The 27,879-nt window shown below is 38.0% G+C and overlaps 1 protein-coding gene across 1 annotated transcript in view; it reads right to left on the bottom strand.

The window, feature by feature from the left end:
• The window catches only part of LOC103471065 (mitogen-activated protein kinase kinase kinase kinase 4-like), a 65,035-nt gene extending 37,321 nt beyond the window's left edge, over positions 1-27,714 (bottom strand). The window contains exons 1-8 of the mRNA XM_017307005.1: positions 27,479-27,714; positions 26,931-26,996; positions 11,577-11,633; positions 7,701-7,826; positions 7,454-7,564; positions 1,832-1,922; positions 1,600-1,730; positions 786-840 (exon numbers count right to left, since the gene is read on the bottom strand). Coding sequence (XP_017162494.1) covers positions 786-840; positions 1,600-1,730; positions 1,832-1,922; positions 7,454-7,564; positions 7,701-7,826; positions 11,577-11,633; positions 26,931-26,996; positions 27,479-27,535 — 694 coding nt within the window. The 5' untranslated portion in view covers positions 27,536-27,714. The remainder of the gene's footprint in view (positions 1-785; positions 841-1,599; positions 1,731-1,831; positions 1,923-7,453; positions 7,565-7,700; positions 7,827-11,576; positions 11,634-26,930; positions 26,997-27,478) is intronic.
• Between the last annotated feature and the right edge of the window lie 165 nt (positions 27,715-27,879).

The raw sequence follows: 27,879 nt of genomic DNA, 5'->3' as shown, positions 1-27,879 counted from the left end.
TTTGCAATACAGTAGTGTAACAAACATGGGAGTGAGATTTTTGTAGAAAAATTGACCTGTAAATATTGTATCTTAAAAAGTTGTCAGATGTTTGCTTGTRATTTTTAAGRAAACCYGATTTCCTCATTTTYGTTSTCTTTTTTAATCCACTACAAAAGATAAAGAAACCATTTTTTCTTCAGAAAATKTGTATTTTGCTAACTTAATGAATCCCRCTAAATGTTTGTGGCATAACTTCATAACTTTTCATCTACTTTAAATGAAAGCAAAACAAAAGAYGAAAACGGTGGTAATAGAAGACAACTTTGTACTTTRCCTATCAATTTCCATTTTAAGACAATGGAAATTTTCTTTAAAATGTCCATTTTTGATAAGATCCTCCTCCTTAAAAAACGTTTTAATCACGYCCATCTACATAAAATACATGCAAATTTCTAATAGCAAATGGCACCAGGCCTRAATTTCGTGSACTACTGCCCTACGATGATGGACTACAAATTGATTGGAAATGACTTTATAACCCTTTACTGATTTATGGGCAACAACAGTCCTTAAAAAGCACCTGAATTTACAGTACATCAACCTATTTATAATATAGCAATTTCCTGTTACCAACTCCCCTAGTTAAAATATTTGTTAGTTTTACAAACTGTTTCTTTACTTAAATAAGTATTGACACGATGTAATGTATCATGAGATTAATTTATCCAAACATAGGTGCTGAYTAAGGGTGTAYCGACTTTTTACCTCACCACAGATCTGCATGTCTTGTGTTTGTAACTTACGAGGAGCTCCTTCCGCCATCTCCAGTGCAGTGATGCCTAATGACCAAAGATCGCTCTAGAAACAAAAGAGAAAAGAAAAGGCCGAGTCTGTAGCAAACACACAAGCCAAGATGAAACCCTGCTTGGTGGCTGTTTGCATTGCAGCCTATGAGTCAGTTTGGGTGCAGACCAAGACAAAATAACCCAACAATTATAGACAATGTTTCAAATACAAAGATTTTTGAAACTGAAATCTCACTTCTGGAAATGAATCAGCGGATTCACAGAAACAAGAAATACAATTTAAATTCTCTGTAAACAGACAAAATGATACAAATATAAATCTGAAACCACAGATTTACATACATCAGGCGACAATGCCTAACTGGGTGTAGTAGTTGTTTTGCAAAGGTTGTGGGTTTGATTCTTGCTTTCTCTTGTCACATGTAAATGTGCCTTTAGGCTCAGTTTAATATCAGACAGTGAGAAAAGTTTGTTGTATCTTTTTGCATCTAATAATAGATCAGTGGGAAACAAAACTTTACATAAATAATTAGATTAAAACTAACTTGGGGGTTGTGCGTCATGCCCAGGGGCACATCAACATGTGACAAGCTGGAATCAGACCCACAACTTTCTGATCTCAAAACAACAGCTCTGCACACCAAGTCACAGCTGCAGCTTAGCTGTTGCTGTCGGCTCCAAATCTTTTTTTTTTTTTTTCACTGTTTGTTGTTTGTAAGGAACTGATTCTCCACTGGATTTTTGCACTACAAAAACATGATCTAAATTTCTGTGCTGTGTTCCGTTTGCGTTGCAGAAAAAAAAAAGTTACTCTGTAGTCGTAGGTGGCGTCTGGATTCTCGTCACAGGCGATGACCTCTGGAGCCATCCAATAGGGAGTACCGATGAAAGTGTTCCTTCGACCAATCGTCTTGTCCAACTGAGCTGAGACTCCAAAGTCAACTAGAGTACAAATATATGAGAAATGATCATGAATGAAAACACTAAAAAGGACTCTAACACTCCCTCGTTACTACTCTGCATCTTGCTGCGTTCCGTCTTACCCAGTTTGACCTCGGCGTTCTCCGTGAGCAAAACATTTTGGCCCTTTATGTCTCGGTGGATCACATGATGGGAGTGAAGATGGGAAAGACCCTGGAAGACAAATACGTCCACAATGAGCGCGCCCGTCCATGGACGAGTCAGATGACTTGCAAGTATGAAAGTGGCAAACACTGGTCGTCAGAGAACGGCTTCGTCACATGCCTGGATTCATACAGACCCGGATTGTCAGATTTGTGGTGCAACTGTAAACATTCTTGCTGTAAGGAACACATATTACGCCTCTTTTAACAAATTAGTGTAATTTCTTGTGGTAAGAATATAATGTCTGTGGCTTTAGTCGGTCAAAACAACAAGATTACACAACGGAGCTCTTATAGACAGTCTTTAGAGCCATTTCCTGTCCAACTGTGATTTAAGAGAATCACTCCTGTCTTTTTATACACTTTTGGAGATTGTAACACACAGACAACTCAGTCTAAGAAAATGCCATAAAAATACAATAAAGGTTATAACTTTGGAAATAGGAASGAGATATTGATGAAACTTTTGAACGTTCTGCAAATGGACATAATAAAAAGAACACCTCTAAAAATTCTAGTGCAGTAAGTTTAAAAATGCAAAGTCATCACACTTGACTTTGCATGTCAAGTGTAATGGGTCTACTAAGTTTTTCACAAACTTTCTCTCTACATATAACAATTATTGACATTATGGAATTAGGGCTGTAGTTTTGTAGCGACCACATTCTAGAGGATACATGATAAAACAAAGCGTTAATGCAGAGTGTGCTCCATTTTTAACATGCCTGTGCTTATATCATGAAATATTGGGAAACTGATATGATCCCATCAAAAGAGAAAGGGTTAAATTATTTAGAGTTTGAGAAGAAAAAGAAAATCGGCCACAATAAATATTTATTTTTTCCTAATAGGTCTCTTCTAAATGCTAAAGTGTTCAAGTTGAGAACCTCTAATAGTTGCTTAGTTTCAGAGCACACACTTCTGTGTCCTCGTATTCTCGCTTCTTCAAAGGAGGTTAAATAAACAGAGGAAGTGAGTCCTATTTCAGACAATGACGCTATGTCAGACCGTAGTGCCTCTATGTGTGTGTGTGTGTGTGTGTGCGTGTGCGTGTGTGTGTGAGCGGATGTTGTGATGTTGAAACAATCAGGAGACAGCATGGCTGACTGCAGTTCAGAAAATACTGGCCACTGTCCAGATTTTTTTTGTGATCCCCTTCAAAATTCTGAACACTAAAAATTAAKACAGTTTTTTTTCTCGTTCTTGACAGAAGCACAATATCATCAGCAAAGAGATTTATTTGAACTTGGCTCAGGCGAGCTGAAGGACACCTCGGTTTGTTACTACAGTCACAAACTCAAAGAGAGAACACAGGAAGCACTTTTTCTTAAAATCTCATCATCTCCTAAACAACTTTATACTTTAAACTGTCCAATAAAGTATGAAAAAAAACAATTTGGATATTTTTGCAAGACATTGCACTTTAAGGATTAGAGCAGCACCGATGAACTAGAGAGTCGCTGTGGAAAGAGGAACTGCATTAAAAGCATCTTCAGTTCCCTGGTATGTACAAAATTGGAACGAAACACCAAAATAGAAATGATTGATATGAGCCATAAACAACAGCTAAGGCAAAGCTTAAATCTAGTTGCAGACACAAAAAATCACATGACCTGTTGGGTATTTATTTCAGAATGGGTAAATGGTGTAACTGTGCCTCAGTCTGCTCAGGAATTCATTCATGGAAATGTGGATTATTTTGCACTTCCTTTGTCAATGTGTGAACACTTGTATCTTAAAGGGCTCAAAGCATTTAAATAAAACATTACCAAACGCTTGTCACAGTTTATAACACAGCTTTTTAACACATTGACAAAACACATTAGCACATTCATTGTAAATTAAAATGTGGAATCAACAGTGGATGTGGTGCTTTAATCTACAGCTCAATAACAATGCATTCAAAATGGAATACATATTCATAATTGTGGCAGAGCCATTTGTCAAAGTAACAATAAAACAGACTGACTCAAGCTACAGTGTATAGCCAGGTTAGCCACACACTTGCTATGCAACATTAGAGTCTGTACTCCCACTTTTTGGTGAAGCTAATCCTGATTAATGGAAAGGTGTGTGATCAAGTCATTTTTGGCAACTTTTTTATGTTACTTCCAGTTGGCTTTGCTTTCTATTCAAATTCATTTGGCTCATTGCAGTTTATGCAAAGCTTTTTTAAGCCCTTCCCACAACTTTTACTACTTCTTTGCAATACTTTATTTTGTTTTTTAGCCATTCTGTTAGAGAATTGCTGATGTACTAACGATAATTTTCCTAAACATCCTGTTAGATGACTAGTTTCATTCAACCTCCAGCTTCTTACACTGACACTAGAATATTCCGATACACAGAGAAGCAAAAATAAGCCCATCACCTCGGCACCATTGTGCTTGAGAGTTGGTATGAGGCGCCGGCACACACACACCGTCTATAAGGTGTCTCCAAAAAATGTGGCCGCCCTTTACAATCGAATGTCTCAACGATGTCCTCAACTACCGAAGGGACTGTATTTCAGAAGGATGGGGCTTAGTTTTCAAAGAAAACTTTACTGCAGCTTCTTGGATGTCCACCTTGGTGAAGATTGACAGCAGAGATAACTGCTGAAAGCTATGACGCCATTGTTTGGAAATGACATCTTGGCCTTTCCCAGACTGATAGGCAGCAACTGCTTCCTGAAGTTGTCTTTCCCTTTTGGCATTGTCTTAAGATGGACCTGAACACTACGAAATGGCCCAATCCAAAACTGTGCAGCCAGCTTGCGCTAACTTCATTCCAACGGATAGGCCTGTCACGATAACAAATTTTGCTGGATGATTAATTGTCTAAAAAATTATTGCGATAAACGATAATATTGTTTCAAGACCTTTTGACACTGATTTAATGGAAATGACTAATAATGCATGTGATTTCCTGCCATGGATAAATACGCTTTATTTTCAAAAGAACACATAACACTGGAACTGATAAACTAAATCARTTTCAGTGTTAATGGATTCTCAGTCTCCATTAACAAAAAACGTACATGAATAAAAACTAAACAACATAAAGCCAAAGTGGAAATAAAATTAAATAAAATTCAACCAAAAGAGTGGAGATTATGAAGTCTGTATACTATATTGCCCTTCAGTAATCACTAGATTTAAATAGAGAAAATAGGCACATTCTAATGCAATAGTTCATACTACACGATTTTTGCCCCTATTTTCAATCTTATGACAATCTTAGATCGTTGACCGATCTAAGATTGTTCTTGGTGATTTTGTAACCGATCATCCTGTAGTGTGTGGTGTGTTACGGTAGATCGTCGTGGCCGCTCCGATCTAAATCAGGGGTTTTCCCCGACTGGGAGAGTCAACGCAGCCTGTTGAATGTGACAGGTAGCCAATCAGAAAGCGCGGATTCTCCTCCGCACTTTCTGAGGGGAAATTACGGAGGGGAATCCCAATAGCTGACACGGCGCGACCCGAAGTCCAGCGGACATTGGAGATGATATGTGGAAACAACATTAATATTTATTCAACATTTGGTGCAAAGAATACAGAAATGACAAGGGGAGGAGTTGGAGTCAAATTGCTACCGCAGTTGATATACTGTACCCGGCAAGTTTTCAGCTGTTCATCGTTAATGTGACATAAATAGGTTACAATGATTTTTATTCAGTCAGGACTTTACGCTGAGTCTAGCCACGTGCATCACAGGTATATTCTAGTAAAGCATTGATTAACGCCTGATTTTAAAATTATTTTGTGCCCATGTGGCTGGACACCACACGGCACGACGAACCCGATCGAACCGTTATACCTAGGATTTCTGTCGGCTAATGTGTGGTCTCTCAGGTTTTGAAAATGGGCCGACAATCGGCCGACAAACTCGTGTAGTGTGCGCTGGACATTACACTAAGGAAATAGGAAGGGAGGGTCAATGGAGAGCACCGGAGTTGAGCCTTTTTTCATTCTGTGTCATCAACAGAAAGAAAAAAGGCAGGAAGAGACGATAAAGCCAATAATTAAAATGAGGTCGATAGGTTTAATTTATCGTGCGATTAATTGATTTAWYGTTTATCACGATAGGCCTACCTACGGAAGCAATAAGCGTGGAACTCCGTCTTGGACTTTTACTTTTTGGGAAGAAGTTAGAAGTTTGCTGGAATCTGACAATTTTCCACCTGACCTGCCCTGACCACCTGGTCGGATACAAAATATTCCCCTTTTTTTCCCTATCAGGGAACAGATTTGATCTAAGCACCAACAATAATCCTCTCCAGTGTGCAAGTTGTTGGTGTGGAAAGAAGAGTCAATGTTGGAGAGTCACTGAGGTGTTTTAAAATGAGGTCAGATGAAGGATGAAAGATAAACGGCGGAGGCTATTTTTAAGGAAACCATGTTCTTTAAGGAGGAATCCTTGTTTATTATTGCTGTTGCAACAGAGAATTAGACTGGCCAAGAGTCATATCACTCTTTCGCCATTTCACATTTTTACAGCTTCAGAAGTTCTGAACCCCATTTTTGGGGATTAAAAAGAAGAAGTTTCCCAAACCTTGGACAAACTTTGACAACATTAGGCTGAATTTATAAAAGGAGAGAACTGACCCTGACCCAACCTTGATAGCTAACAAGAAGGCTAAAAATCTTCCTGTGACATTGCTGTTATTATTTTAAGAGCTTTCAGCCTCTTTCTGTTTTGAAGCATATGAGATTTAAATAAACATATGAGAGTTTTGAAAATTGTGGTGTCAAATTAGCAGCYTACATTCTTGAAGAAATAAGCACAGAGGCTATTTATGCTAACCTCGCTAACTGTGTTATTGCTAGCATAAGATGCTAAAGATATTTTAAAATGTCAACTAAAAATCCTTATCATTTTTAAAAACATAAAATCATGTTTTAAAGCACCCCTTCCGACCCCAATAAGGGACAAGGGTATAAAGAAAACGGACGGATGGATGTTTTAAAGCAAATGCTTTAACACCAGAAAATCACAAAACAGTGTCTGTGATAATAGCTGCCCGCGAATAACTAAAATCCACAAATACTTAAGGCTTCCTCTAAAAATGCTTATATCGCCCTATTTTAATATTTCAAACTCCAAACATACCTAAATATGCATTAGTATGCAAAGTGGAAACCATGTTAGCACTACTACAGAAGCTAATAATTAAAGTCATTCTTGTCTCTGCTTCTGGCGGTACAGTCAATCAGCGCCAAGCAAAATAAATGATGCTCCTGGATTGGTTGCTTTGCAAATGCCAGCCAATAGTCTGTCAATCAGCACTGTGGCAATGTATTTCAGCCTGAAGTTTAAAGGTTAAACAGTTAACCAGGAATGGAGGCATGTCCATTGTATATCATTATACAACGGCTCATCATTACCTAAACATTACTAAGGAATTCGCCATATCATTAGGTCCTGGTAGCAAAAGGCCATAACTGTATGCTGCACTGGACATTTACAGCTAACAACACATTAGGACTCAGCAGGCTCTTTCTATACAAGGCAGTTATGATTACATAAATGTGTGTTTTGCTCTGTGTTTGTGTTCCTTACCCTTAGCACCTCTCTGCAGATGTAGGCAATCCAGTCCTCTTTCAAACAGTTTCCTTTAGTCTTTTTCACCAAGTCCGTCACAGAGCCAGCACCACAGTACTCCATCACTAACTGAAGACGCAAACAATTTAATGGTTAGTAGTGATACGTTTCTGCCACATTTATGAAAAGCTCTAAATATTACCGTCTTTAAACGAGCAGAATGATCAGAACATGAAATATTTTTCAACTATTTCAGTTTACAAACCCAAAGTTGGTGGTCCTGACCAGCAGGTCCTTTTTTAATGAAGGCACCATAATAAGTAGCAATGTTTCTGTGATGGGAATAACTCTTCAGCATATTAATCTCAAGCTTTATCTCCTCCTCTTCTTCCTACAGACAAAACACCCAACAAAAAAGACAATATTAAAGACAGCACAAGTTTTGTCACTGCGGCCAACAATGACAACACACCAAAATAATCCAAAGTATGAACAAACAACACAAAACTAAAGCAATGTTTTGGTTTTGTGAAGGAGATCATGATAAATGAGAAGAGACATGTGAATGGTAAGGGAGCTGGAGGAGTTGGACTTTTTTCCTAGTTCCTGCCTGCTTTTAAATCTGCACCAGAAAATCACATCTTAGCACTACTACAGAGTGGGAACTTTCGCCGCTATCTGAAATAACAAGAAAAAGAAACCCCCCCCCCCGCCTGACTGTGACTGCAGTCTGAGTGCGTAAGTGTGAGTCAGTGTATGATGGCAGATAATAGACAGGCATTTCCACAGATTGTCTGCAGCAGACCAGCAGAGAAATCATAAAAAAAAAAAAAAAGTCCACAGGAAAAGTCCAACTTGTTGATGATGAAAATGTGCATGTGAACTGTTCTGTGCGAGTTCATGCTTCAGCAGCAAGTGGTCCTAAGTTTGGCTTCATGTTCACAGTTTAACACTTCAAAGTTCAAACATGCACCAACATAGAGGTCAAGTTAATGGTCTTTTATAATGAAATAAAAACTGTAAATACAAGACAAAAAGGCTGCTAAAGGTCGGTGAATTACACAGTTCATCAACAAAGTATCAGCTATTTGTAGTTTCGTGTCTCCCAGCTTAGCTTTGGCCACAACTGCTTTACTCCAAATATTTATTTCAATGTAGTTTTTTCACATAAAAAAGAAAAAATTAAATAAAAATCTGCATTTATAAAAACTCTGATTCCATTTTAAAATGCTGCAAGACCATATTAAACATGTTTTATGCACTATTTAGTGATGACATCAGATTTCAAAGGCAGATTCTCCCCAAAATAACTAGCTCAAAAAGCAAAGAGAAACTGCTCCAATGTTGTGAGTTATAAGTCTGAAAGTGACACTTAACACATATGATGTAGGCGTCAACATAGTTGTTTTTTTAATGTTGCTTTTCTCCAAGAATGTAAGCAAACCCCGGAATCTCAGTTTTACAACATATCAGTGTCATATAGGTGTGAACAGGACCTCATATTATATTATTTGTGCTCACCTTTCCAAATTTCTATTCTAATCACTTCCAGAGTTGCTTAACTGAAATTCAGACTGAGGTTTAAGGCTCTGTTTTGCTTGATGTGCACCAGATAACTGTTCTCTCTGCAAATGGAAATAAATATTTACTATAACTCTTTCTTAATGTCTCTCGGTGCCCAACAGCTTTTCACAACTAAAGAAAATTGCCTTTAAATGTCACAACAATAACACGCACAAACAAAATGAAAACTTAAAACTTAACATAAGTAAATGCAGAATGGATGGTTATTATACTGATAATAAAGGATTTCACTGCAGAAAAGGAAAAAACAAAAATAAGAACAGATGACTAAACAACATGTGTTTTCATAGTAATGTCTAAACTTTCCAGATGGTCAGACTGGAATCTGGCCACATTAAGTTATTAAAGATCTAACTGATATCCTTTTATGAACTCATTATCCTAATGAGCCGTAAAAACATTTTATTGCAGGTCAAATACGTGTCAAAACGGTTTAGCAGACTTTGTAGAACACAGCTAACCTGTTTAAGCTAAATGATTTGAATTAGAGCATTTGATAAGTCAATTTTTAATGTATTATTACAACAACAACAAAAATATGTCCCACAAAAAAACTAAATAAAGTCAACTCTATGACACTGTGGCCAAACTGTTGCAAAATGGATTCAGAAAGCCAAATTTGAGCAAACTTAGACATGGTTGCAAAATGAAATAAGATTTACTAAAAATTTTTACAAAGTTAGTTCTTCCACATAAATACTGGGATGTGTCAACATGTTTAATTCCAACCATATCATAAAGGTGTAATGTATAATCCTGTTCCAATCTGTAAACTCACGCAAACCCTGGATGCAGCTTTTATTTGAGGTTTTTCTATTCTCAAATTGATTTACTCCACAGCAACTTATTAATATTTCATAATAGCAAAACAACAATGTAACACTGTGGCTTTTAAACTCTAAAGTGAACAGAGCTTTAATATCACAGAGATCTAATAAAAAACTACTTCTGTGTGTGGGAAATAAAAAAAGAAACATGAGAAGCGTACGGAGAGGAGGAGGAGGGTTGTTCTCGTAATTCGATTTAGTCGGGGAAAGTGCTATATTAAAGAACATTCCAGTTTGATCCGTGTTGTATGTGCGTACTCTGACAGGAGAATTATGAGAGGCTCCCGAGTGGATTGTAAGAGTTCAAATCGTTTCAATGACCTAAGTGTGCAGTGAGAGAACTCGTAGAGTGGAAACAGAGGAGAAGCCGTCTGTTTGGGGTCATGACAGAACAATCAGGGAGGTTTTCTACAGGCTGTTTTATTGGGCTGCTGGCTGTGTCCTCTCGTGACTTTTGGATCTTTAGGGAGTTCAGTTAAAAACTTTAAAAGCTTGAGTAAATAACCTTTAAAGTGAAAAAAAAGAAGAAACATATTGCGATAAATGCAGAGTTCCGTACTGCAAAAATGAGATTTGATATTTCTTTTCTTCATTTTTCTTGATTTTCTTGGTTGTTTTTTATGCCCTAAGTATAACAGGATAAAGGGTGTCAAAAAATGAACGTACAATATTTATTTTGTCAGATAAATATTAGTTGTGCCATTCAAAAAGTAGGTCAGGCTGTCATCAGTTGGAGCCATTCCAACTATTCAGCATGCTGAGGTGTGATTCTTTGTCAGACAGACTGTGACGTACACAGCGTACCATGAGCTTGACTAAAGCTACGATTGGGTCATTGCGATGACTTTCAAGAAACACTTGCATAAATTCTGCAGCAGCAACAGATGTGTGCAATTTATTGGATCTTAGAATATTCAATACAGCAAAATTGGCCATGTGTCCAAAAATAAATAAATAAAAAATCTGTGGTAGTCTTTCTTATGCCTAGTTCATGGGGCAAGATTATAAAATTGTCATTCGATTATTAAAATCTGACAGACCACACACTTGATGATAAAAAGTCTTATGTATAGCAGGTTTGCTCGTACAATGCGTGGCATACAACCAAAAGGCAGGAGCAGCACAACGCACACAACACAATGTCGCTCATCAATAATCAGATATCAGACAGAAAATCTCACAAAACAAATTTAACAGAGAAACAAACAATAGAAAAAGACACTTTAGATGTCACCGCTGGACTTTCTGGTGTGACATGGTAGTTGTTTTGTTGTCTTTGTTTAGAATTCCCCTCTGTGATTCTCGTGTCCACAGGGGCCAACAAACACATTGCAATATCGGGCCCAGACAATCCAACACATTGAATATCTCTGATTTTAGATTGGAGCAGATCAGAGCACTCTTAAAACCCTACACATGGCAGGAAGATGTCTTAAGAGCTACCAGGCTAATCAAAGTGTCCTTAAGATTGTCAGAAGAGGAAAATCGGGACAAAATTTGACATTAAAATTGAGGTGTCAACTAGGCATCAACTGGTGAACGTATTGAGTATGCTGCAGTTTCAATTATGTAGGAAGACAATGATGGAGCACTATATACCAAAGGTAAAGTACCCCGGATTCCTTCATATTGATTTTCTAAGTCTAATAAGGACTAAACGATTTAGGGCCCTGATACTGCAAGGATACAAAGAGAATTTGCAGCAGGAGTAAAAGCAGTAAAACATTTACCTCTGTGACCTCCATGACTTTGATAGCTGCCAGCTGACCAGTCTTGACATGGCGACCCTGGTGGCAAACATAAAGAAGCAGTTAGCGTCACAACCAGTTTAACCACATGAGCATCCTACAAAAACTCTCGACTGTAAAAGCGCAGAAACTACAGAAACTCTCGTTGCCGCGACGCCGAGACATAAAAGAAAAATCTATCCGAGCCAATTGCAGATCTGACAAACATGTTCATATTCTCTCACACACAGCCACATATTACACTGTCTTTGAGAAAACACTCAGCCTGTGATGTAATTCTCCAGTCACTGCACTGTCTGCCTAATTTCATTTTCTCTTGGGAGAGCCAGTCAGAAAGAACAAGACGTGACATAAGGAGAGTGAAAAAAAAAGTCAGCAAAGAGGACCGGAGCTGTAAAGGGCAGTCAGGTGAAAAGGGAGAAATTGAAAACCGTGTCATGAGTCATAACAGTGACAAGATTCATGAACAGCTGCTCCATAAAGCCTCAAGGTTGTGATGTATGGAAAGTCTATGAAATATACACGAAAGGATGACAACTAGGACAGATGAAACTGATCTTATGTGAAAGCCAAACACAAACTTGCACATCACTGTGAGGTAAAAGTAAAACAATAAGTGGTTTCAAGCTTTTTTTTTTCTTACAAATGCCATTTAATCTAAAATGGTACGGCATTTTTGTATGAAGTCAACTTACTCTCAAATTCCTACTCCTAAAACCAGCCCTTCCACTTCACAGCTACGTACCAAATTGTGTTGAGAATCCAAACAAAATACAATGAAAGCTGCATTTTTAACAATACAAAATATGAGAAAGTTTGAGAGGAATACATATGTTCAAAAGGCACCGCACATCTTCTGTAATTCTAAGAAACCGATTCCTTCCTTAAAGTGTTTGCCGAGACTTTCTCTCCATTTTGGGCCAGCTGGGGCGACAGCATTTTGAAATCGCTGTGTCCGAGTTCAACATGTCCTCATCAGAGACGTCCACAGAAGCTTCCCAGATTGTAATCTGAACAGTTCATGGTCGCCCGGGTGTGGTTTTCTCAACAGTCACAGCTAGTCTGTTTCAGTTAAGGATCATTGCACTGAGATATAGAAAAGTAAAAAAAAAAAAAACTAAAGAAAAACATTGTCTAAAAGTGGTAACAGATGTAGAAATGTAACCCAATAACCACATTATTGTTCAACTTTTATTAAAAAAGTTAACATATTTGCAATACTCGGAAGAATTACATGTCGTAACAAGGAGCTCAAGAACAACAAATGAAACAGAAGGTTCTATAAAAATAATACATGAACAGATACCAACTGATAAAGTTAATTTTGAGCTGATTTGTAAAAATAACACAATAACACAGTAGTAACTAGTGTAAACCCCTAGAGTTAACATTTCCAAAAAGGAGGGCAAAACACATACTTCTTCAGTTCTCACAGTGTAAAAATAATATTCCCAATGACTTGGTGTATACCATGTATTGTGCTTCAAGATAATCCAAAATGTTGTTACACTGCCAACACGCACGCTTGGGGAATGAAAATAATTATCTTTCTAGCTGAAATATAGCCTCACGTTCATACACTCACTGACTAAAAAGGTTCAGCTTTAATTGTCGTTATGTAGCATTTTGAGATTTACATGTAAAGTGCATTACAAACAAAATATTCTGTATTATTAATCACTGAGAAAGAGTAGCGAATATGAAATAAAACTGAATTACATGGAGGAAGCATTGAATGCTCCTGTGACTGCATGGTGGTGACCAAAATGTCACATCAACTGGATAACAGAGGCACTGATCTCAGGTCAGCAGGGAGGGACCTGTCCTTTGGCCTAGATGCGACCAGGCATTCACTGAGAACTGATTCAGGTGTTGCATGTCCCACAGCAAGTCAGCCAGAGAATGCTGTAACTGGATGTCTGACAAGATTGACACAGATTTTGACAAGGGAGCGATTTGGGGGACCTGGCTGGTCACTAGAAAACCCCAGAATGTCTCAGGCTGGCTGCAGACATGGATAGTCATGTGTGGATGTTAAAGGCTCACACCGGGGAGCTGTTTCAGATCAGACGAGACATAAGGAAGCAGGATGTCACTAACACTGAACTGCACTGCCTGGGTGAATCCCTTCAAGAGGTCATAATCTAAAGTACCTGGCTTCATGATGCCAGGAATAAAATGGGGAAAACTGGCTTTGCAACACCGCCAGGATTGGTCCTAGAACTTGTTCTACATATACTATTTCTCGATAAATAGTATAATCTAAACCCAATACTGGTCTGCACATTTACTAAACTACACCTAAATTAGATAAATCCTTTGGAGTGCTAATGTTTCTTGTCATCATTAGAGTAGTGTTACTGTACAGAAAGTTATTTTGTTAACTGAAGAATTAAAACTCTCCTATTTAGGATTTTGTCTTGTACAAAGAGTTGAAGAAGGAGAAACTAGCAGTAGCATTGGGACTGTTTTTCGTTCATCCTATGGCCTATGAAAACCTCTATACATGAAATCATTAGACTTGTCATTTAGGTAATCTTAAGATAAAGTCATCTAGAAACAATATGCTCACTTTTTGACTCATTTTGTGCAAACATGAATGGAAAAATCCATTACCAGAATCTGACAACTGGTTGGTCAGAAACTCAAAAATCTGACCAGTGAATGCACAACACTTCAACACTATCAAGTAACATTAAAGAACTAGAATCAACTTTACTGACCAAGATTTTGAGCGCAAAGAATTTGACTTCAGTTTTCAATTGTTCAAGGAATACAGACCCAAAGTGTAAACATATAAACATTAGAAGAAATAAAATAAGAATAAAAGCAATATGTACATGTATTTGAAGTCATTCATATAGAAAGAAAAACAGGGACTGTTGTGACAGTGGAAATAAAACAACACTCTTCAGTGTAGAAGTCAGAGGAAGAACACAAGATGTATGATGCTACTTGAAAAGAAACTAACTTTTATGAAGTCATGTCCTGGTTTTATTTAGGCTGCTACCACATTTTATTAGCTGTTGCTTAATTCATCCTATAAACTTGCAAAAAAACAAAAAAAAAAACAAGCACCACCAGAACATATCATGGAAAGCCAAAAGAAAAGGGATGCAGTGACAAGCTTCACAATAATACTGCTCATAATAAAGTTGCTGAAGCAGAAAATTCCAAACACAGTTCCATTAAAAAAAAAAAGAAAAAAACACCCTCTCACCAATACCAAATCCCTCTTTGGTATTGAATGAGAAATTACCTACACAAGGCTCACTGACCCCTGGGTGTGTTGTGTCCTCCATTCAGTCCCCAGGCGGAGGACACTGTCCCCATAACGGCGAAGGATTACGCCATGGAGACAGCCACTGGCCTGACTGTGATAAATAAAGACATGCCCTTCCTGTCCAGCCAGACTCAGCCATGTCTGCTCGCTGCCACCGCAGCTGACACAGACTTTAAGTGTCCTCCTCTCAGCCAAGCCGCTGATTAACAACGCGACTCAGACGCACACTCAGTAAAATGGCTCTCTATCGGAATTAATTGGAGACAGTTTCTCGCTCTCTGACACTGAAATCCTGCAAATCACACRTGCAGAGTCGTGCACACGCACGCTGCGGTAGCCTGCACACTGTTGAATTAAGACACAATTATGTTTCCTCTTGCTTCCTGTCGTTATTCACACGCGCATACAAGATGGCAGAATGAGGCAACACAGTGAAGAGAGCATTGGTGAAAAGGTTACTACAAAATATTCCCACATAATGCTAATTAGATACAAGATGTCTCCAGTGAACAGACCCCAAATGAGAGAAACTCCTGCTGTTTCTGTCTGTAAGTTTTAATATTCTGTCTCACTCCTAACTAGATGCAAATCTCCGTCACAGCCTTCCTCTGATCTGACCTCATTCATGCCTGTTTGTTATTTAGCTACATAAGGTGTACTCCATGCCCTGATGGACTGATTGACTTATTGACTCCTCTCTGCTAACTGATTGTAGGAATGAAGCTTTCTACAGAGTCCTTGCTTGCTTGTAATGCTCTGTGTGTACTTGCTCATCCGTCTCTGTGATAAATGTGACTTTTAGACCTTTGGAGTGAGGATATTTTTCATTGCGAAACAGAGCATTAGAGGGTCCTCGGACTTTGTCTTGGAGTTCAAGCCAAATTTTTATTTGCTCTTTTATCCCCCCAATTGTCATACAACTGACTATTCACCAGGGTTGTTCTGCACAGCTTTCTTAACAGGTTGTCATGGTGTGAGGTCCACTGTAGATTAGCTTTCCAACGTGTTGCCAAAGGCAGCTTCATTCAACATTCATGAGCAAGTGTCAAGGGCGGGTTGGTCTATAGACCCGACGTGGTAGATGAAGAAACAGCTGACATTATGGCAATCATGTCTGAGGTGGAAGTTAGGAAAGCAGTGTTTCGACCAACTCAGCTTCCAAGTTTTGGGAATTTTATATGCTTAATTATGGGTGAATACAGCCTGGAAATAGAAGCACATTTCTTATCTAGACCTGGAAAATAGTCAAATCAAATTCCATACCTTCCCATACTTTTCAAGATTGTGTCTGAGACCTTCTATTTGCAGAGCACGTCATGTGTAAATTGCAAAAGAAGCTGCAGAAAAGAGCAAAACTCTCATGTGAAAATGAAAAGGTGAGCAGAAAAAACATCTAATACCAACTCTCTTTTGATACCCAATATTTATCATCCTCATATAGATCCTATACATTGATCTACATTTTTGACATGGTGAAAAAAATGACCAAACACACGAAATTGCATGTGATCATGTGACAGACCATCTTTGTCATATGACCACATGGTCAGCCCCGCACCCTCACCCTCCAGAAATACAAACACAAACGGCAACAAGAAAACAAATGACGATTGTTCATGCTGACCCAATACCGATATGTTAAAAAAAAGAAAAAAAAAGACTACCAGGTTTTAATCCCATGGTACACCTAAGTGCCCACAAGTTATGAAGTCTTGAAAGATGAAAACTTTTAAATTATCTTTTGCAGAAATATTTTTTGAACCCACTTCTTTCTCCTCTTCACAATTACATGCTACTTTGAGTTGGCCTATCCCATAGAACCCCACTGAAACACTTTTAAGGTTGCGGTTGTAACATGGCAAAAATGGGGAAAAAGTCACCACGTTTAATAATTGTTTTGGCATTTGAAAGTATAGTAAGGAGGTCATTTACCTCTATAGGACTTCTATGAATTCTTACTGCAAATTTACCCAGGAGCAATCACTGCCAGCCATACCTCCAAACCCCATAAGGGAGAGGAGGAGGGGAGCCAGCTCTCTTCCCTGCTCGTTTTCATCAGCCTCTCTTTTGCTCTTCCTTCCTTTACTGCTTGCTGTCTCTCTACCTTTCACCTTTGCTTTCCTTCCTCTCCCCCTCCTACCACTTTCCTCCCCATTTTTCTCCCATTGTCTCTCCCTTTCTTCACCTCTAATCACAAACACTGCCCAGACTAGGTCTCCCTTTGCGTCCCAACTTCCAGCCACCAACACCCCTGCTCGGTTTTGAAACCCAGATGTCATTTTAAACCTTTGAAACAGCTGAACTACACATGTTTTATCTCTGCACATCATGAATATTTGGGCCTTTCGGTGTGTGGGAACACAAATTACAGCTGTTACTGACAAAGTTGGGTTGCAAAACAGGCCGCCTGCTGGAAACAAAAGGAAAAAGGCACAAAAAAAAAAACGTTCTGCAAGCACAACGGAGCATGAGTAAAACGAGGCAGATGATACGTGGACGTGAGGAAGAGGAAGTGTGAGTGATTCACTCTGGAAATGGTATTGAAACCAGCTGTTGGAGAGGTTTTGAGGCTGCGTCAACGTAGTTTGAGGCCGAAGTGAAACCGTTCAAGCCACGGCTTTGACCTTTCGCAGGGCGATGTAATCTCGCCCCAAAAATGATGAATGCCACTGGTGTGTTTTTTTGATGGCTCTCGTTCACACAGTTGAGGTCATTTAACGATGCATGCCAATTACACAAGCTGGAATTATTTTAGTTTGCTTCTGCGTGCTAACTATAAAGGCATTTCTTAAGATCAGAGCTGCGAGTTCAAAGCTTTACTGGCGGTTGTCATTTTCTTCCCACTTAAACCTTCTCTCTGTCTCTCTCACATACACTTACACACAAATACACACACACAAAGATGACTCTATAACGGTGCCTTTGCAGGGAAGGGAAGTTCCTTTTACAAACACAGAAACGCCCTGTTTCTGGATGTGTGTGATGCTGCTGTGTATGCAGTGAGTAAGAGTTTCATGTGAAATGTATTATAAATGTCTGATACACCATTGCAATGAGATACATACTTAGGCTGTAACTCTTTCTCCTGAGGCTGCAACGCTGCAGATGGATTCCAAACAGCATGTGATTACTACAGCATATAATACATTCCTTAATGCTCACATGCATTATGAAATGGAATACATTCTCATGTCTGAAGGTCCTAAAAAAAAAAAAATCAAAAACCCATCTGTTCCAGATTAGTCATTTTCTGATGATGTACTAATAAGGGTTCATCTGCAGAGTTAAGGTATCCAAAATGTTTGTAGAAGAAGGCCAGACAGCGGATAATCTGTGTAATAAAGGCGTTGTGTTTTAATATCAGGAGGATATTAGGGCTCGGAAGAACTTTATCTGCACTTCCCCTTCAGAAATCTGAGTAGTCCAGGGTTTTGCTTCTCRTTTCAGGTTCTTTCTAGTTTCAAGTCTGCCAAAAACTACACTGGGTGGAGTGCTGCAGCTCTAAACATCAGTAGCAGTTGAAAACCAAGTTTCAATATGATGCAGCAACAACAACAAAAAAGTTTTCTTGAATCATCTTTGCTCTGGAAAAGGAGAGGTTTCAAAAGTCCCCTCACTCTCACATTTGTAGAAGACATGCAACATTGTGAGGGAGACTAATAAAAGAAGAACTCCACCTCCGTCAGTGTGCGACTTTTTATTTTGGGACTGCTACTTGCTTGCTAAGATTTTCATTTCATTCTTTCTGTAACYAGTCTCTTGAAACAAGGGGAGGGAAATATCGTCTTAAAATTTTGTGATATTTTGTGGTACTATTGTGATTAACGTCATGATAAAAAAAGCTATTGCTTATTTTWATTTTTTTAGGTAACTGTATGGCTGTGACTGCATTACACAACATTTATAGGACCATGAACAAATATTGTTCTTGGAAAAGAAATGTAATTTACAACAGGTTTCTTCAGAACACTACTTGCTTAAAAAAGTGTGATYTATTTAACTAGTCTGGACTTATTAACTGCCTCTAATCATTTTTAGGAATATATTGAGAATTWATTATGCYCTCGYTGAACTAACAGTGGAGAAAATAGCAAAAATAAGATTTTTGTTGCTACTGTCGGTTTTGTTTAAAAAAWTTTATCGGGACAAGAATAAATACAAATTCTTATCATGATAAGAAATTTTTCACAATAAATGACAAACGATGCAATGTATGCTCCACTTATTTGAAACAATATGTGGCTGATTATCGAGTGAGACTACTTACAATTAAACATTCACTAGCTTCATATTGGAATCTTTTTCTGATCAATGAATACACGTTAGCTACCAGATCATGCTAATAATACCACTCTTCAGCGTGAARGTTGTTACTGGAGGAAGACATCTAGTTTCAGTTTCAGTAGRTTGAAGACRTCAGAGGAAGCACAGTGGGTGTAAAAGTAACATTTCTTTTAAGAAGCCATGTCAGTTGTTCATTCAGGGCGGTAAAACCCAATGGGTGAAGGTCATTTCGCTCCTTCTCCATTTTGAAAACTTCTGCGGTGTGTTGTACYGTACCCAGCTTTTCCAGGTTTTTAGGAAATGTAAAAGCATTTTGAAATATTGTCAGGCTTCTGGAAATCTCAGAGCTGTGGTAAAGTTTAGGGCGGCACGATATATCGCACATTTATAGTTACCGCAGTGGTACTGTACGTGACGTCCATATTGCAAAGATCTGCCAGAACAGCAATAAGTTGTAGGTAATTATTTAAGTACCCTCCATTCCGGTTATCTGTTTTGTTAAGATATTTGGTGAAACTTATTGTCACTGCAGGAAAAAAAACAAAACATATACTAGGTTGTTTTGATGCTAAACGGCAGATATCAGTTGGAATCAATCATGTCTATAAAATTGTTTTTGAGATGGAAATGATAAATTCAGTTATTTTTCCCCAAACTTCAACACTTTTAATTATTTGTTTATTGCAAGTCAACTCATTATCGCAACATTCATTAATATTATTGCATATTACATCTTTTCCTGATATCATGGAGTCTTGGTTAGGGTCTAGGTTGCCTAAGGAATATACACCAAGACAGCTGCTTACATTAACTGCACCACRTGTTCATTACTAATGTGAAATGCTCAGGTAAGTTTAAAAATTCATTCAMCACAACCATTCTGTCATTATTTTTAAAATAGAAAAACCTTATTTGGCAGCGACTGGACGTAGAATCGGCTAAAATTGGTCTTGACGGGTTAAGGTGATACAAAACACAGAGATCATAAATGTCTGATTTGTGTATTTCAACTTATAATGTATCAAAAAATTGAGAAATATAAAAAATGCTGCACTAATGCCACAGAAACCTACATGAGCTTACAGGCAAYATATGTTTTCTCAAGGTACTTTACAAGACAAACAGATCTGATGCATGTTGAGTAATATAGAATCAGATCATGAAGATAGCAGATTAAGATAAAGTTACACGTCACAGTCAATCCTAGTTATGATACAGTTCAGTCAAATTCAGATAATGCCAAGTGGTAAAAAGTTGTCCATTTAAGGAAGTCGATCCAACTGCACTGAGTCACTGATCTTTCATCAGTCCTTCCTTTTACGCAAGCACATGGTGACAGTGGACTGTATTTGCGTCGCATTATTAGCATTTCTCAAAGAGCAGAAAAAAAATCACAATTTTATAGCAGATGCTTCAACATACTGGACTTCCCTCTGCACGTTGTCTTATCAGAGTGACTCTTGTCCCAGTTTCTCCTGTGCCTCGCCATCCTTACTCCTTTTGGCATTGTGAGATCAAGGATTCCCTGTGTGGCGTCATGTCTAGCCTCTGTCCTTACAAAGTCGTCCTTCAGTTCTTCAACAATGATTACATACAAACAAAACATGGAGTAAATGTGCAACAGATTGAAGTTGAGATATTACAATCTTTCCTTTGAAATACAACTTGATATTCTGAAAACCCGTTTTAGCCTGACTGAKTGATTATTTAGTTCATGGTTGAGTTTAAGATGAACTCCACCCACCTRATCTGCGTGGCTGATCTTATCTGAAACAAGTCTTCAACAACTCTTGAAAAAGTAGCCAAAAATGATTTAATTCAGATATGCTAATTTCTGAATTAGCAACTGCAGGACAATGATGTTGCATGTGTCCGTACAGGGAGATTACAGATGCTAAAGGTGGTTGATTTGCAGATACGAAAAGTCTGATGTACATTTASGTGTTTTATCTGCACTATTTAGCTCTATGTTACAAAGGTCTTCCTCTGGGTGAACAGGAAGGGTTGGAGCTTTTTGCTTGTCTTTTCGTCGTATGCTATGCGCATAGCACATGCTATGCTGTATAAGTATTAGTATGTGGCATATGGTCCAACTGTTTCTTTGTAACTCGACTTTCCCATGATAGTTAAGTTAGACACTRCCTGTTTTTTTTGTTGTTTTTTTTTACCTATTTTGAGTTTGGTCTATGAATACCAACTGGCCAAGGTTGCTTTTTAAAGCCAGGTGATTCTGACCCATTGGTCGCTGGACTTAAGGAATGTGAAACTGTAAGTTGTCTATCTACGTTGTCTGTGTCTACATATAACAGACAACTTGGCAAATAACTCCTTCTAAAATGCATTTTTTCACCAGTAGCCCATCATAAAGACACAATATACTCCCCATTTTTTTTATTGGAATCCATAARAATATCAAAGATAATTAAATTAGCAAGAAATAAAAATGTCTGTTGCCCAAAACAGGTTGACTCCCAATGAACTGTAAGCTGAAAAATTGGCATAGAGTTGATGATCAGCTAAAGTTAAAGCCATTATGGATTTATTTGACTCTTTTTTGTTTTGTTTTTGTGGCTCTGAAGAAAGTATCTTCTGTTAACAAGAAAACTTGGTTAGAACCCAGCTCTCTCACTCCTCTTGTCAGGGTGTTTATGGAGAAAAGAACAAACACTGAACTTCAACTTGTCCTTGATCCTCTGATGTTTTTTTTAAAAAAAAAAAAGGTCGTACACAGCGTTTAAAAATACAGATTAGAATGTGCAGTGTAAATATCCTTGAAGAATGAAACATTGAGTGCCCAGCCAAACTTAAGAAGCCCTGCACAAATGTAGTTCATTGTAACGTTTACATCTAAGATTTTTTCTTTGCTGCTGATCCTGGCCAATTACCTATTTTACATGGCAATTACTGGTTACATTTTTWAAAAATCATATTTATTTATATTTGTCATTGTAATTTAGATATGAGCAGTCACAAGGCACTACTTTGATTTGTTAGCTTAAAGTATTATGGATGGAATGGATTCAAACTCTGCTTTCTAATGATATATTTGGTAAGTTGGTCTACACTGGTTGAGACTCMCTTCGGAATGACAGATGCTTGAAACTATAAACAAAACTGATAACCAGCCCTAATTTCTGATTAATTTGGATGGTGATAATTTTGACCACTTGGGAATACTGATAGAGCAGTGACATTTTCTTCCCAAATGCCCAGTTGAAAACAATAAAAATKAGGAAAAAAGTAACATACCATGCTCTGACGAAGCTGAACACTGTGAGTTGAACACCCCTAATCACACCTTGATACAAGAGCACATACAAAAAGATGAAAGTAGCTTTATTGAGGGATATGCTCAGCTCAAGGATCGAGGAAGAGTGACCAAAATGTGAATTGATCACAATTGATTACACAACAGCCATTATGCTTCTGTTTAAAACTTTTGGAAAGATAATTGAACTGTTGCATTTATCACAGGATGCTAACAAAGGGAAAAAAAACAAATGCACAACTAAAAATGGTTGCCAATTTCAAAATGCCAATCCTTAAAATACTTTCTAGAAGTATAGAGATCTACAGTTTTGTTTTTTTTATTAAAGTTTGATTCCATGCAGGACACATCAAATGTACTAGATGTGAAACTACCAGACTAAAAACATCAATTATTTTAGTTTCAAATTTGGAAAACCAGTTTATTATCAAAACATTAAACGCATCAGGRTACTTTTCTTTAAACAGAAGTAAATATGTTTAAAGGTGAAGTAGAGACATGTGATTGGAAGATTCTCTGTAATGTATATTAACCATTACAGAGTGGAGACTTTAAATACTTCAGGGGAAGTGTTTAAAGTCTCAATCAGTTTGAGCTGGATTTCCTGCGTATCTCATGCTACTACCCATTAAAAGAAAACATACAATTATGGCGTGTAGATAAACAGAGGAAAACCCCAGATGCTTGGTCAGCATCTCCTGCTCTCACATCAGTTCACAACTATGTGTTGTTGTATGGACCCATGTGTGTGTGTGTGTGTGTGTGTGTGTTTGTGTGCGCATGTGTACGTGTGTATCAGGTATTGTTCTTCAGACTCTATTCTTGTCCTGGTTTCTCCTGTTGGAACTCACCCAGGCTCTCCAACAGGTCCCATGAGTCCATACAATGAGATATAATGTCAGTCCTCCACACTTGGATGTAAAATTTCCAGAAATTTCAAACTATAATTTTCAAATATTTCATTACATTTTCAGTCAGGTTTTTGTYGTTGTAATCCTTGTTCTGAAAGTGCAGCAGTTTTTCTAAACATTAAAAGGAAATTGTTTGATTTCTTTACACTATCATCTGATGATAATGTGATCTTAGCTTGTTTTGTTGTGATAATTTCACTGTGTCCTTATTTTGGRATTAAATGYAAGTSTCCTCATCTCCTTGAGTCAAAAACAAGAATTWTGTCACAATAAACTTCAGATAAAAATCTTGTTTTCTTGTCTTGACAGTTTGCTTGTCCAATTATTTCACGATAACAAGATCTCAAGCYTTTTTTCTATCATAAAATCAGTGTCCTTATATTATTACAGATGGCCGGAGTTTGAGTTTGTAAGAGTATGAATAGCCTCATTGTCTCATTATCTCGACATAAATAAATCTTAAGCTTGTCCTTATCTCATTGAGTCAATAATATGATTTTTATTGACTGAAGTTCACTCTCAACAACTTTAACTTTGCAAYGAAAACTGGAACTGGAAAATATCTTAAATATCCCAAATGAAATACGACAACCAAAAACAACAAATAAGAAGGAAWTAAAAACCACACACAACAGAAACCATGAATAAAATAGATTAAGAAGTCACAAAATAGCTAAGGAAATATGGGCCGATTCATCGGTGTACCCCTCTATTGTTTTCTTGTGTTTCATTATCCCAACTAGCCAGAGTTTTAATTTGTTCTGATAGGATTACTACTTAGTTTAGTCATTTCTTGACTTAAGAGAGTTATTTTGACCCAAAAATCATGACAGCTACTCAAATTGGAAACATCTACAGACCAGCACCTTACTGCTGGAGGCTCTGCCTGAGTATCACGATAGAGACAGTGAATAAAACAGGGAAGAACTCTACAATTATTGGTTTTACACCATAATCAAACTMTTACCTACGAACAAATTGGGGTTTCGATTTTTAAAAATGTGAAGATAATCAAATCATGATTTCTAGGAAATTCCGATTAAATGAAATCACAGCCAGTACAAATGYTGGTAGCTAAACCAGTTAGAACCTGTACTAAAGATGAAAATGGTAAAAAGCCTTAGATTCATTTTATATTGCAGCAGTGAACTGAAAATGATTGAAAATCATTTAATTAATCTGAGCCCATTTAGTTGGCAGGGGGGGAATCTTTGTTAGCAAACACAATAATTTTGACCAAAAAAACCCTACTGGTGCAATAATGGGTACCCATGGCAACTGGACATTGCTTAGCCTTCTCCTTTAACATTTCACAAGCTGGGGGAATACAGACGGAGAGACCTGTCACTGTTCTACTTGCATATTCTCTCTATCTAGAYGTTAAATGTCTGACCACTGAAGAGTCCGCCTCATTTTTATTTAAAATATCCTGTTGTTAGTAAGAGATTGTGAACTTAACAATATTCCCAGGGTCATAGGAAGTGAAACAGACACACAGCTGTTTCATATATCAGTTATTAGGATCGATCCTAATAGTGAGTTTTTTAGATTTTATTAATAATCTAACTGCCGACATGTTTTTAAAGGGGCAAAATCAGGTAAAAATGTTTAGCTTTTCATCATGTTATTATGTGATTAACTTCTCAAAACATACCTGGAGTGTTGCTTCGACTTTTTCATGTATGTTTAAGAAATGTTTTGAATTCCCATGCCAACCATTCAGATGTCCTAAACAACTGGGTGGACGTAGCTCCGCCTACAAGGACAAAATTACCCCAAGTGCTGCTGACTTTATAGAAGCTTTGAGACATTAAAGCTATTGCTAAAAATTCAGCCTCTATGACAAAGTTCATCATTCATCYATATAAGGTGTTTTTTGTTTTTTTTGTCCTTTTGTCAGTAAAATGTGTCATATGTTGAAGCTGAGTGATTTCAAGCAGTGTTCCTTGCTGTCCTACACATCTTTTGCAACATTTCCTCTTTCAGGAAACCGAGTGGCAATCGAGTCGCACACACCCACCAACGGCCTGACAGATTTTCCCATACAGAGCAGGGCACCTCTGAAGAAAGCTCTGCTGTTTCTGTTTCAGAGGCTGGCCTCCAGATACGCCTCTCAGCATACAAACACATAAACCGAGTCCTGATCGTGCCTCTGTTGCACCATCCATAGTGAACTCAGCAGGATTCCAGTTGGTAAAAAGTGAAACGAAAAAAAGTTCGCGAAAGAGTAGTAACACACACACCTCTGTGGTGTTGCTGCAACAACCAGCTGCAAGTCAAAAAGTGACTAAACACCTCTCACCACAAACCCCGACCCACATATAGACAAACARAAAATGTGATAAGGAAATACACTCCACCCAGCGCCTTTTAAAGGTGCTGTGCATGCACATGTTTGGGTGTGTGTGTGTGTGTGTGCATGCGTGCGTGCATGCGTGTGTGCGAGGATCTGTGTGCTCTGACCAACAGGATATTCCTGTAAACAGACGTTTCTGCTTCTTCTTTTGCTAACTGGAAGTAGCTGTCATAAGTTTTGATATGCACAACAAGCGATACACTTAAAAATTTGCATGCATGCATTGCAGATGGATACAGTTCCTTGCAAGAGTATTCATTCGTCTTGACCTTTTCTGCAAACATCGATGTATTTTCTTTGGGTTTGATGTGACAGAGACAGCTCAAATTTCAGTGGATTTCAGCCTCTTCTAGTCTCTACACAAGTAAATAAAAGTACACCAGTGGGCTATTATTTTATCACATTTTAAATAGCACAACAATTACTCCAATTATCCCAAAATCTGGCTTTTCCTTTAGGGAGAAAACAAACCCTACTGTTCCCTGCTGAAGACCAAACTCTAACAGTGAAACATGGTGGAAAGATTAATGCGAGAAATATCATAAAAGAACTTAAAGCTGGAATTGCATTGCAGGAATTATAAGCCTGGTGGGCTACCAGGCTTTACTTGCTCCCCCAACAGGAGAAACATTGTTTGTTTTGACTTATTATAGGTTTTTTTAGTACACAATGAACAGTGATAGCAAAGACGGGTTAAAGAGTCYCTTTGGTAAAATGGTTGGAAGCATAATGGCAACATTGTATGGTTAGTATGTTAACACATAGGGAGGTTGAGGCCAGGGGTCATTTTTAATTCACCAGAACTCCTTGACCACTTCCTGGCAACACGCTAACAACTTCAGTGACAAATCAGGAAAAAAGGTCAAAACATTTTTTTGGACACTTAAATTAGTATGACAACAGAAGTGCAAATGTTTATGGTGGAGTTTATGTTTGTATTTTTTAAGATTTTAAGYATTGTCAACCATGTCTTCCAATAACCCATAATCACCTAGTCATATTTTCACATTTCCTGTCAACTTTAAACATATTTTAACTCAAAAACGCAGTGGCCGCTGGATGACTGTCCTACCACTGGGCTTAGCAAGTTTTATGGGGGAAACCGTGGTATTGTATGTTGGTTTGACTAACAAGGTGAAACGCAACAATAAATTCCAATATAATCCAAAACAGAGCAGTGTTTGCAAGAGTTAAAGGGTGTATGAAAACTTCATATGGAAGAGGGTCAACTCACCTTGTATACCTGCCCGTAGGTTCCATTGCCGACCACCTCAACCAACTCGAAGATGCCTGCTGGGTCCTACAGAGAAAGTGAGAGAGTGAAGAAAAAACAGTAGAAGGGAGTTTAAATTGTAATRTTTTATTTAAAAAGCTGCYGAATTTACTGGAGAAGAGTARGAAATAGCACTGMTTTTCAACAAAGCCACAACACAAGWTGTCTTGATTTGGGCAACTTGTCAGCTTTTTCAGCCCAACAAAGAAAAAATCCCGAGTAAACACAGAAACTTGCCCCAAACAGGACACAGGGCAGACAGTGAACATGAAGTTACAGATAAGGCACACACTGTACACACACTCTCTGAGAGGTACCATTATACAGCAACTTCCACACTCAGAGCCCACAGTTGGACCACATCAGTTATCACAACATTTGACTGCTCGGTTCGTGCTGTTTGAGACTACAGTTAACTTCCAAAGTAACACCCACCACGTCTTACTGTGTTTACTCAAGCACTGCATTAAAAAAAAGGGAAAAAAAAGAAGACATGTTTTAAAACTTACTCTTAAAGCCGCGAGGTCTATACTGTCCAGGCTTCGCGTGGTGTTTTCTCGCGACATTGCTGTCGGTAGGTTTTTTTTGTCAGCGGGTCGATGTTTGTTTTAAAGACATGGACGGTGCGACTTTCTCTCCGCTGACGGTGCCAACTAACGGGTTTTTCCTCCCCTCGGCTCCATTCTGAAGTTTAGCTGAGTGAGTCAAGTTGAGGAGTCGAGAAACAAAGTACTTCCGGTACGACCTGCCGAGGTAAAAGTCGGACTGTGAGTGAGATATAAATATATATTTTTTCCTCATACGTGTATTGACAGAAAGTTACTCATAAACTTCCATAATCTTTGTTTTTCAGATTGAAAATCCTATTTGTGCACAATACTCATATTTACGATATACCTTTGTGCTTGGT

Source organism: Poecilia reticulata, linkage group LG10 (genome assembly GCF_000633615.1).
Source record: "Poecilia reticulata strain Guanapo linkage group LG10, Guppy_female_1.0+MT, whole genome shotgun sequence".
NCBI classification, from domain to species: domain Eukaryota; kingdom Metazoa; phylum Chordata; class Actinopteri; order Cyprinodontiformes; family Poeciliidae; genus Poecilia; species Poecilia reticulata.
This window is presented reverse-complemented; position numbering and strand designations above follow the sequence as displayed.